General features: G+C 51.1%; 1 protein-coding gene across 1 annotated transcript; it reads right to left on the reverse strand.

The window, feature by feature from the left end:
- Window positions 1-483: 483 nt before the first annotated feature.
- MVK (mevalonate kinase) lies at window positions 484-11327 on the reverse strand (the record flags this gene model as incomplete). The annotated part of the gene is made up of 8 exons (XM_010285552.1): window positions 484-635; window positions 980-1133; window positions 4251-4367; window positions 4802-4892; window positions 5680-5725; window positions 6750-6853; window positions 9786-9941; window positions 11180-11327. Coding segments are annotated over 8 exons (968 nt in total), but the record flags the coding sequence as incomplete, so codon positions are not given.
- Window positions 11328-12305: the final 978 nt, after the last annotated feature.

A 12305-nucleotide genomic window follows, 5' to 3' on the forward strand; every position in this document is an offset into this window, starting at 1 on the left:
CCTGAGTGTCAAGCCCTGAGCTGCCAAGATGCTTTTCACCCAAAAGCGTCAAAGCGCTCTGCACATCCACCTTGCCAGCCTCGCTGCCCGCCCTCGCAGGACGCCAAGGGAGAAGGGAAGCGACACCACATGCATCTGAAGCAGCAGAACCAAGCAAAGTGTCATTATCCACGCTGGAATCCAGCCAAGACCCTCTCCTCTTGCCCCTTGGGATTAGCACAGCAGTTGAATAAGTAAATTCAAAACAGGATTTGGAAAGCCTGGGTCAAACTCGCACCCAGCCCAAGTGCAAGCAGTTGCTCCCAGGTCCTCATCGTAGCCCCTACTCCCAGTGACACCAGGCCCAAAACTGGTTCCGCACCCACATCTAGAGGCCCACAGCCATGCAAGAGAGCGGGAGAGAGATTTCCCGGCATCAGAGCATGCACAGCTATCATTCCAAGGACATGGTGCCAAGAGCTCAGTCTCGCCAGAGGCAGAAGCTTAACTCTCGGAGAGCGCGTGCAGCACTTTGGCGTTTAAAGACGAGGGGGAGTGCAGGGTCACTCCAGGGGCCCCGATATTGGTCTCCCAGCATTCAAATCCACAGGCACATAAGTCTCGCTTGGCTGCTTCCACGGCCAGCGGGGAGGTGTCTGCCAAGAGGAAGGCAAGAACAGCCAGTTAGTCAGCTAGGCCACTGCAGGGAGACCGAAACGGGCCATCGCACATTTAAACACATGCCCCCTGGAACAGGGCCAATGCCCTGAAGAGCTGACACACATAAATGAACGCACTGAATCGCCCCCGTATCAAACACTGCAAACCACACTGCCAGGCGGCTCTGCTAGACACCATCCCACGCTCGTGACATGGCTTCACATCCCACCACAGCCATACGAGGGCTGGCATCGCATCCCTCTGCTTCCAAACCGGACCCCACTGGCAGGGCCACGTGGAATGGGGGAAGGATGCCCAGGGCAAACGGTGGGTTACTGACCTGGTCTCAGCAGGGTGATGCCACAGCCGCCCCCGCCAGCCCCGGTCAGCTTGCTGTGCAGGCCGTGGGACGCTGTCACCCGGCATAGCCTGTCCAGGGAGGGATGGCCAACTCCGATCACGTTTAAGTGGTGTTGGTTTATATCAAAGAGTTCCTAAAAGCAACCGCACACACGTGAGATGAGCACACACGGTGACAGAGGCTCTTCACAGCTGCAGCTCCCTCCCCAGCAAGGTGCTGCCCTGCCTTCCCAGCCACCCCCCTGCGCAGCCATCTCATTTCTCCGGCGAATTCAGCCACCAGCATGTCTCAGGGCCCAGCAGCACTGGGCAGCAAAGTCAAGGCCAGAGTCTGAGCCCTGGGCTGCTCATCTGTCCCTGACCTCCTCATGATCTGTGCTGCTGCTGCCCACCACAGTGACAGAGGTACAACAGCTTCTGGACCTCCTTGCTCAGGGAAGACAGAGAAAATCCTGGTCACCCCAAGCTGCCAGCAGATATTTATTTCAGGCGCTAAATCAGAGCTCCCTGATGCCTCCTGACCGCTTCACCTCTCCCCTGTCACACAAGTGTTGAGCAGGAGACTGTGCAAGCCCTGCTGGCCGTGGGAAGGGCACTAAGCCAGCAGCTCTCATTCCTGGCTGTCACCCTGCCCTGCAATCCATCCAGCATAACTAAATCCAGGGGACTTCTGACACAGCCAAGTCTGAAACAGCATCGCTGGAGAGGCGACATGGAGCTACCTTGCCTCGTCTGCATTGTGCCGCACTCCTCACGGGCAGGGGCTGGGCTGCGAGCCAAGGGGCCTCTCACCAGCACCACGCTGGGAATCTGGCACCCAGCTCAAGTGGGGTCAAGAGGGTCCTCCCTTCGGGGGAGAGCAGCGCAAGCCACTCTCCAAGCAAGGCCACCCTCCAAGCAGAGCTGCCCAGCTCTGGTGAGCGGCAAGTGCATCTGTGCCATGCTGTCGCAGCCAGCCACAAACCCTGCGGCTCCTGGAGAAAGCTGCCACAGCAAAGTCCAAATGGCCCAAGGGATGGACAAGACCACACAGAGGTGGGAGTTACAGCTTCTTTCCTCCCAGTACAAGAGGTGAGGAACTAAGGAACAGAGGGAAGGACTTGGCCCGCACTCAGAGCGAGCCTGGAGCAGGTCCAGGAACTGACACCAGGCCCCCAAGCCCCGCAGCGCCCGCCCCGCTCATCAGCGCCGCCAGCGGAGGCGGCTCGCTCTCAGCAGCGCTGGTCTGACACCACGACTCGATCACCTCCCTGGCGTGTGGCGGCTGTTCCCCTCGCTGTCCCAGAGGGTGTCACAAGCAGGGAGCCAGCTGAGATGGGACCAGTCCCAGAGAGTGTCCCGAACAGGAGCCCTGCGTTCCCTCCTCCAGCCGGTGCCACCAAGCACTTTGCTGCCGGCGGCTCGAGGCCTCCCCCGCAGGGGGAGGGGGGGGAGCCATGCTGCAGCGTGGCAGCTGTCAGTCACAACACCCTCCCTCAGCTCTGCACAGGTCTCCTGCCAACACGACACAGGAGGGGACAATGCAGAAATAATCCCTCTCCCCAGCTCCAGAGCATTTCTGTACTGCGATTAAACAAACGCGAGGGGATGAAGTAGCCAGTTGCATGCAGAGCGGCTATATCACAAGTTCTGTGCTGGGTTGGACAGACATCCATCCAGAGGCCTCTTTATATGCCTGAGTGAGGGCACAGCACTGTCTATGATGATCCAAGACACCTGTCATCTCCTGATCCAAAATCTGCCACGAATCTGATGACAGCTTATGACACAGTAGACTAGTTCGACGGTTCAAATACAATGCTGTCCAGAATTGCATATTTCAGAAACAGCCAAATATCTATATATGCTGCATATAATCAACTGTGCCTCTGTGGGCAATTCAAGAACAACACAAAACAACAGGTTCAAGACAGAAATCCCCTCACTGCAGTGCTGCTTCCCAGGCACTATACACAAGGCTGCTTTGGATTCTTTCATGTGAGGATCTCAAAGCACACTTCAAATTGGCCCTCCTCTTCCCCATCTCCCAATACTTCCAACAGCCTGAGCAATAATGCGTTAAGGTGGAGAGAAGTTGTGCTGCAAACAGACTCCAGACCTCCCCCAGCCAATGCCAGCTCAGCCCTCATTAGGGTCAGTCCACCCTGAGGGGTACAGAAAGCCACCATCCTCTTGGTGCAAAGGTTGCAGAAGGACTTTGCTATGAATCCCACGGGAGACCCTCCCATCTTTGCTGCAGTCCCAGCAGTAGCCCACCCACAGGCAGTGAGGTGCAACACAGCCTGAAGCAAAGAGGAGAAGGCTGTACCAACCATCTGCTGACAGAGCAGCCCTTCAATGCTGCCACAGGTCGAGCTGCGACAACAGCTCTGTCCCACCCAAGAGCCCTCTCCTGCACCTCCGGAGCACACTTGTGCCTGCGGAGGGGAGAACCTACCAGCAACAGCAAGGACAAGCAGAGGTCCTCACAGGAGAGCCAACAAGGAACTGCACTGCTGGTACCAAATGGTTCTTGACCATCCAAGTCACTGGGCACCCAGGGCAAGGCCAGGTTTGCCTCGGCTGGGACGCTGCCACATCTCCTTCCTCCACAGTTGTATGGATCATGACTACAGTGCTCTCAGCACTGCAAAAAAATTCTGCCACTTGGACACGTGTCTCCCCCCACCACAGCAGCCCTTCCTACTTTGAACAAAGCCAAGACAAACACAGATCTTTGTATGCACCTCATGCATCAACGTCAGGTCAGCTCTGGGCACAACTCTGTCTGTTATTCTCTGGAGCCAGGATGAGTGCAAAGCAATGGGAGCTGGCTCGTAACCAGTTCATCACAAACCAGTGGCTGCTGGGCTCTCTGCTCTTCACTCCAGCCTTGGCAATGACAAAGCAGTTGCTTCACTGCCAGTGATTGCCAGAATGAGCGTGGCTGGCCCACAGCACAGGGAGGCAGCAGCTCATCCTGAACTCCCTCACATTTCTTAGCAAAGGGAAACAAAACCTCCAGAGCTACAGGTTCACAAAGCACCAGGCCCACTCCCTCCCTGTGCACTGCTGTGGAGAGACACCAGCAGCATTTTCCGTCCCTTGGCTCCAGGAAGGGCATTAAAAGCAGTGTGCACACAGACCATGGTTTCACTCGGAACTGAACATTTCCTGCTATCAAATTTTTTCTTAGACCTAATGTTCTTTAAATGACATTTTGATGTTCAACAGTAACAGTGTCTAAAAATACTGGCGAACAAGCCCCTTACCTCCAGCACAGGGTAATACTCCGGTGATGGATTTGCAGGCATCGCTTCCAGAACACTTTGGCACTCCTGAGAAATTGCATCGATGGAGTCCAGCACCGGGTTCATTATAGCAGGGAACTGAGAAGGGGGGAAGGCAAGATGTGAGAAGACTGCTCGCTAGTCTTCCAATACCACTGTGATAAAACTGGCCCCAGTGTCTTGGAGCTGGACGATTCCTCACCCCACTCAGGCTTACTCATTCACAGAACCCCCTGCTGCAGAGCAGGGCAATGGTAAGTTGCTCTCACCTGCAGAAACTGGAGGAAGAGAAAGAGGCCAGAGGAAGGAAGTGGTGATTTTTGTGGCAAGCCCTGTTAGGGCTGGAGAGAGGGAGGTGGCAAGCTGAACCCCCATTCCCAGGGCAGCTGGGTATGCAGTGACCCCAAGAGGGATCTCCCAAGAGATCCCCAGAGACCTGCAGCCCCGCGTGACGAGATGTGAGCTCATGAGGGTTATTCCCCGACCCTTCCCCAGCACACGTCTCCATCCCTGTGACCACACAGGTGCTGCACCTTCAGGATTTTCTCTTTCACACCAGACACCAGGACCTTGGTGCTTCGAGGGACTTTTGTGTTGGTCAGCAAGATCCTCAGTGTTGGCACCCTGGAAGCAACAAGAGACACCTCCTCACCTCTTTCCTTCATGGCCCCCCAGCAGCTCCCAAGGCCCAGACACCTACAGTTCCTTCTGTCTCACAAAGCCTATTTCAGCAAGACACCCAAGATAAGGAGTTCCATTAGTTTTAAAAAAGTTAAGAAAGTGCTTAAGTGCTGGCTGGGTTCGTGCTTGTTCCTCTTAGATACAAGGAACAACTGTACTAGTGCTATAAATAGCACTGTAACATATTTACTGAAATCCATGTTTTTCAAGTAAAATTTTTCCTTTGAAATACTATCTGTGAGACTAGCCAGCAGTAGCCATTAACTGCTAATAGAGCAATTTCATGCACTGTGAAAGATTTTAATGGAGTCAGATTATACTTCGTTGGCAGGAGGCAGAGGGAACATGCAGGACCTGGATTTGTCTCTGCAGCTTGGTTTTCACACAGTCCTACCACCAGGTAAGCAAAAAGTTCCCCCTCCTCGCAATGTCATTTGCTGCCAGGAGCAGATCCGCTCCTGCTGCCCATAATGCCATGAAATTAATATTGATCCTTTCTGCTGTGTTCATCTAATGTCAGATAATGACCAAACATTTCATTGTTCCCATCTACCCCAAACCAAGACAACACTCAAGCTACCCACACCCGCGGCAAAATCTGGCTACAAAGCCTTTCCGCCACTCTGTTAGCGATCTCCCATCAATCTTATACCCTACAAGATCCACCCAATGCTTCTTTGACATATTCCACCCACTGTATGTAAGTGTTATTTTTAAACTCGAATATTACCTCTTTAATGATGTGATTTTTCCTGATTGGTATCTCAGGGCTCCACCTAAAGTAAAATACATGCATTGTCTCAATACACAGCAAGCTGAGAGATAACACAGTGTCGTAAGAGACAGAAGGTCTTTCATCTTCAGAACCTCACCCAGAGCATATGACAGTAATTGCAAGAAACGCCAGCTAAATGAACCATGTTCCCAGACAGCATGAATCTGCCTAACCCTGCTGACTTAATGAGAGGGTCTGGCCGGACGTAGTTAACCCAATGCCTTTCTCTTTGCTCTCCTCTACTCTGGGATCACATTAAATATTTTTTTAAAAGGCAAAGAGTTTGGCCAGCATTAAACCCTTACTGAAGAAAATAATCAAGCAGTGATTCCCTGGGGCAGAGCCACGCATGCAGGTTTCAAACTAGATTGAACGTGTGCACTCATGTCAGCAGCCGTCCTTCAGCGTAGAATTTCATTGTCCAAAAGGAATGTCTCACTTGGCTCCTACTTTTACAGAGGCATTACGATTAGGTCTCATTAGAAAGATTATTAAAAGTCTCCAAGGGCACTTCCAAAACCCTTGGAAGTCTCTACTAATTGAAACTAAATGACAGCTGTCCAACTGCATTTTCTACTGCATTATCCCTGGGACAGGATTAGGTTTCTTTGTTCATGCCAGAACGTTTAAGTTTCAGGGAGTTGCAACAGGGTCTCTGCCCCACAGCACTTGCCTGAGGGATGCAGATCTCTGGTGTTACCGCGGCAAGTCTCCCAACAGCACAGCTGGCTCCAGTCCCAGCTTGCAGATGGGGCAAACCAAGACAGAAAAGGGTTCCCTCTACTCAGGTCAAAACAGGGACCTGAATTTGGGAGTTTCTGTTCCCTTTTGCTGCACTTCGGTGCAGTGAGGCAACCTGCTCCATCCAGCGTCCCTGCGGCAACCCCAACCAAGCCTTACTGTTTGCGGAAATGCAACTTGTGGCATCTGCACAGAGAACGGCGATGTGGCTGCTGCCCTGCCACCCCGTCAGCCTCTCCTCAGCACCCACATTCAGTGCTGGGGAGCAGCAAACACACACGTACCCCAGGTACCAACAGCATTATCCACACCCGAGGGACTGCCATGGATGATCCGCTCCCCCTGGAAGGCCCAGCTGTTAATCAAAGTCAGTTCTTCTTCTGTCCACCTGAAAGGCAAGAAAAAGACTCCAATACACAAGGGAAACCAGCACGTGCAGAGCAACGAGAGAGAAGCACCAGAGGCCACAGGAGATACAAAAGCAGTGGGAACCATAGAGGGCACCCAGTTGCTGTGGGAAGCCCCAGCACTGCAAATTCCCCCTGTGCACTGCACGCTCTCAGCGGAGAGCGGGCATCGATGTTTACAGCGCCTAACTGGCACTTTTCTGCATGGCAGCACCCAGAACACACCCAGCCCCGCGAGGGGAACTGGCGCTGCTCCACGGACAGAGACAGCACGAAGGGCACAACCGCTACCCAGCGCTCTCGCTGCGGGCCAGCGGCGAGGGAGAGCGCAGATTCAGGGAGAAGATCCTAGCCCTGGCCTAGTGAAGAACAAATTGAACTGAATGCAAGGCCAGACCTATCCCCACCTCCCCGGACACTGCGTGTTACCACACATCTTGGCCTGAGATCATGCTGAGCAACAGGCAGAACGCTGTATTTATAGACCTAGAAGGCACGATGCGAGACGAGAATAAGTTGCATTTCACACGTGCAACTTCGCCTCTAATTTCCATCTGCTCAGCTGCAGGAACCTCACAAATTGGGTCAAAAGGTGTAGTTATAACTGATTTACTATCTCCAGCAAAGACTTTGATTTTTAGGGATTAACTCCTAACACTTCAAGCTGCATCGGGTGCTGGCACTTAGAGCACAGAAGAGAACCAAATGCAGATCCAGAAGGTGTTATGCTAACCACAAAACCAGGTCTTTCTGTTGTCTTGAAAGCAGTTACATGAATTGGTAAGTGCTTTGAGAGTTTAAATGCTGGCACAAAGAGTTTGGTGCTGGATCAGACTCAGCAAGGATCAAGGCCCCTGCCTGAACTTACTAATTAACGGGCTGTAGCAATACAAAAAGCCAACGCAGAGCTGCCCGTTACAAAGCAATTGCTGGCTGCAACTTCACGGCAATTCCACCATAGTGCTTTCTCCCCAAACCCCACTGCTCTGTGCCTACTTCCACAAGGCATGTACCCACACAACCACCTTCAAAACTCACCAGTCTCTCTCAAACCCACCCACTCCATGCTGAAGGACTCTCTCAAATCCTGGCACCCCAATGGAAGCTCAACGCCCACAGGGAGCCAGCTAGCCCTCCTCCACCCTGCTGTAACACACTTAAAACTCACACAGGCACACAAATACACATCTCTGATCCTCCCCTGCAACATGGCGCTGCCTGCTCTGCAGTCCAGACACACAGTGCATGGTCCAAGCCACGGCTCGAACAGCCTAATGCCCAGCCCTATCAGATATCCCAGCAGCAGCGATGCTCTGCAGAGATCAGAGCTGGCGCTCGGTGCAGGGAGAACATACATTCGACAGGTTTTTAGAAATCGGGGCCCGGAACAGGTATTACATGATGGAGCAAAGGCACAAAAAATGATTTTGGAAAAGCATCACAGAGTGTTATATGAAATAATAAGAATGGTCACTGACCACTGCTAAGGCAAGGCAGATGTTCTGAGAGCCACCTGCTACCTGGAAGCTGCTTCCTTTAACTCCATGCTTCCCTGGGCCTCAGCTGAATGTCTTTACCCATCTCCACACACCTTTCATTTCACTTGCCAATATTTAATCTGTGAAGCATTCAGGAAAACAGCTCACACCACCGCTACTCAAAATAGAAGCACAGTTTGCTGTAAACCACTTGTTTTTAATCCTCTTTGAGAGGCTGCGATTCTTCTTTACACAGGAGTCATTATATCACACTGTTCTTTTCTTGCAACGTTAAGCAAAAACCTTCTGAAGTCTGACAGCCCCATCTCTCACTTACCCCTCTGCATGCCAGCCGGAAGGAAAAAAAATTACGCTGTATTCAAGCTGAAGCTAAGAAGCACGAGCAGGGAACGAAGACATCCTCACCGCTCACTGCCTGGTTTGGAACCGGCCTTTCATTTCTCATGCTGTGTGACTATTTGGGAGGTTTGCCTGAGCACGGCGTACAAATTGCTCTGCTCTAAGAACGCGTTTCTGCGTCAGGCTGCAAACTCCGTTTTTGAAGCAGAACAGTCACCCCCCTCTTGCTGTCTCACTTTCAGTCCCACACAAAGTCCGTAGAAGCCAACCATAAAACGTTGTACCTGGCACTGAGCGTACAACAGAGGGTTCTGCCACTCCACCTGTGATACGCATCTTTAAACAGAGCCTCCTCAGACACACAGCAGAGCAGACCAGCTTTTCAAGACTAAACTCCAAGGGAAAGCAACCCAAGGGCAGAAGGAAAGAAACTCCCCTTCACCAGCCACTGATAAAGGGGAAACTCAGGCAGGAGATGAGGAAGAAATGTACCACATGCAGAAAAAAATTCACATGAAAATGCAGAAAAAACAGAAAGGATCCTCGTCTCCTTGAGGAGTCAAAGCAAAACCTGGAAGATGCTCAGGGACAGAGAGGAAATATAGAGATTAAAAATGATTCACCACATTAAAGTGTGTGTGTTTTATTTGCTTGGCAAAGTAAATTAAAAAAAAAATTATCTTTATAACTTATGTATATCTTTTTCTTATTCTAGGTATATCTTATGCGTATCTTACACTAGGCAAGGGAAATGGTGCAAGTTTTATGAAGTCTCTGCATCCAGCTGCTATATCAGGAGAAGTAAATGGTAAAGATGTGATTCACGGGTCAGAGCCCTGGGACAGGGCATGTCTCTGCTGCTGGGAACACAGGGCAGCAATAAGAGAGGAAGGGAAAGGAGCTGGGCTCAAGGTGCCACTCCTGTGGCCACAGCCACAGCCCAGCAGCTGGCCGGGGAGACCAAGAGAGATGCCAGTGCCCGAATTTGTGCAGGTAAAAGGAGAGACAGGGGCACAGAGAACAGAGCTGCCCCAGGCTGTGAATCCAAAGCAGGGAGCTTTCCCTGATGCGTTACCTGGCTGTGGACTCTCCCTCCTTCAGAGGGCACGAGATGGCTCTGCACGCTGTCAGCAGGGCTGCTGCCAAGCAAACGGCATAGGCAGCACTTGAACCCAGCCCAGCTCCCGTGGGCAGTTCAGACCACACCAGTATGTCCACACTCGGAACATCTCTGAAACACAAACAGGAACATCTCTGAAACACAAACACAGGAACTAACACAATGACCTTGAATTCCATCTTGAGAAAACATTACAAAGGCAAAAGATGCCAATTATGACTGATCACAGGAAAACCTGGCTGAAAACTGGCAATATCAGCACATGCATACACATCCGACACACACACACGGGCTTCATGAGTGCTCAGTTAGCACAGCTGAGTAGCCTTGCTAAGCCATTGTACTAGAACAAAGCCTTGCTGAATTGGATCTATGATTAGCACAGCTTGTCAAGCTGCTAGCAGGGGCACTTAGTAACTAAATACTTGAGTAGCACCATAAAGATACCCTTCAAAGATTGTTGTAAACAGGATTTTAAACATATTTCTAAATAAAGCGTAAATATCCCAAATCCATAACTGCATGGTTACATCCCACTGGAGCGACAAGCTGAAGGAGAAGATGAAATATGCACATATCTGTGCCACGTGCCCCCTTTCTCCACTGAATGTGTCCAGCTTGTGTTACAGATCCTAACATCAAACCCAAGAGCTTTTCACTGGCTGGTGAGTGACATGAACTACAAACTGAGGGTTCCGGAGCAGGTTGATGACAGCCCCAGTGCTACCACCAAGCAACTCTGAGACTGCAAAGCAAAACATGATGCAGCTACACATCGTAACTCCTTAACCTTTGATTTCTTCGCTATGAATATTGAAGTCAGGTTCTGACTTGGTTTAAAACAGCAAGCAGTGCTGTGTCAGACGTTGCCCCGAGCACCTGTCCAGTAACGTACACTGATCATATCAATGGTGTTGGTCAAGTTTAGAAACTGGAAGAGCCCTGAGTTGCTGTTACCCCAAGTTCTCATATTTTTAGGGAGATTCAGCCCACAAGAGAGATCAGACTTAGTTCAGACAATTAATTCACATTTTTCTAACCTCAGCTAGGATGAAATGAGCTGCCTGCTGGAGGGAGTCTGCTTCTGTTGACTGTGCAGGAAGGGTGGGATGAACTGCTCTGACTTAAACTCAACAAGAGCAGATGACTCCCAGCCCACCTGCTTGCGCAACCCCACCCACGCTACAGATTGACTCCTGAGGTGCTCAGAAACTAAATGAAGTGAGATTCCTTGTAATTTCTTATTTCACCTCAGAGATCTGGTTTCTTCCTGTGACCTTGTAGAAGCAATTAATAGTGAACAGCACTCAAGACAGCATGTTTATTTTCGGGCAGGAAGATAGCCTTACCCATACTTAGCCGAAATAGCCAGGCACATATAAAGAAAGGCAAGAGTAGCAAGGCTTTCGGGAGCGGAGGCTCCGGCAGGGATTCCAGCAAACTCTTTCAGTGTATCCAGCTGTTCTAGGCTGGGAGACTTAGATTCATCAAAGTCAGCTATGGAAGCAAGCAGGGGAGAATTTAAACACTTAGAAACCAGGGAATTGTTAATCTTGAAAGCAGTATTTACAAGAACAACATCTCATATTACAGTGGGCAGAAACAGACTGAGCCCATTTCAGATTTCACCTACAAACTTTCTGCCTGAGGATTCATGATAAAATAAAAGCAAAATCTCCACCAGCCACTCATAAAACCCAATGTTTCCACACTCCACACCTGTGTTATATTACAGCAACTGCCTCCTTGCCTACACTTCCCAGTGCACCCATCCACCACTATGTAGAACTTTGCAAGTCACAAACTCTTTATTAAAGAGCATGGATATTCTGATGTGCTTCACATGAGTCTGGACTCCAAGTGGCCAGGAGCAGGCATACACGTAAGAGAACTTTTGGTCAGTGCTGAGAAAGGTTACCAGTGCTCTGACTCAGCAGACTTTGTTCTGCCTTCTGCTAAGCAAATGGTGCTCATGAGCATCACAGGAGTTAACGCCTGGCCCACTGGAGGGAAATGGCACAACCACCAGCCAGGGGCTCCACCCAGTACAAGATGCTGCAGAAATTCCTGTGAGGGCTGGCATGGGGCAGAGAGGCAGGAAAACAGGCCCCATGCCCCTGCCTTCCCAAGGAGACCTCAACTCAGACCAGTTTCAGAGAGACTCCTTTTCAGCCCTCCATCAGTAATACACCTGGATGTGGACCCTGGCTGGCTCCTGTACATATTACAACACTGCCTGTGCTACAGCAGCACTAGAACAAGCCCCTGGGAACCTGAAACAGGAGGACACAGCCACAGGAAGGGCCACTCACGAATACCAGAGCATCAGGCAGGTCACAAGAGGCGCACAGAGGGAGTGCAGGTGCCTGAGCCGGGAGTGTGCAGGGACATGCCAGTTAAACACATGCTGAGCATGGTCAGAGACAACGGGGCCCAGCAACACTCTGCAGCAGGAACAAATAATCCTGTGGGGTC

The sequence above is a fragment of the Phaethon lepturus genome, unplaced genomic scaffold (genome assembly GCF_000687285.1).
Source record: "Phaethon lepturus isolate BGI_N335 unplaced genomic scaffold, ASM68728v1 scaffold29504, whole genome shotgun sequence".
Taxonomy (NCBI): Eukaryota; Metazoa; Chordata; class Aves; order Phaethontiformes; family Phaethontidae; genus Phaethon; species Phaethon lepturus.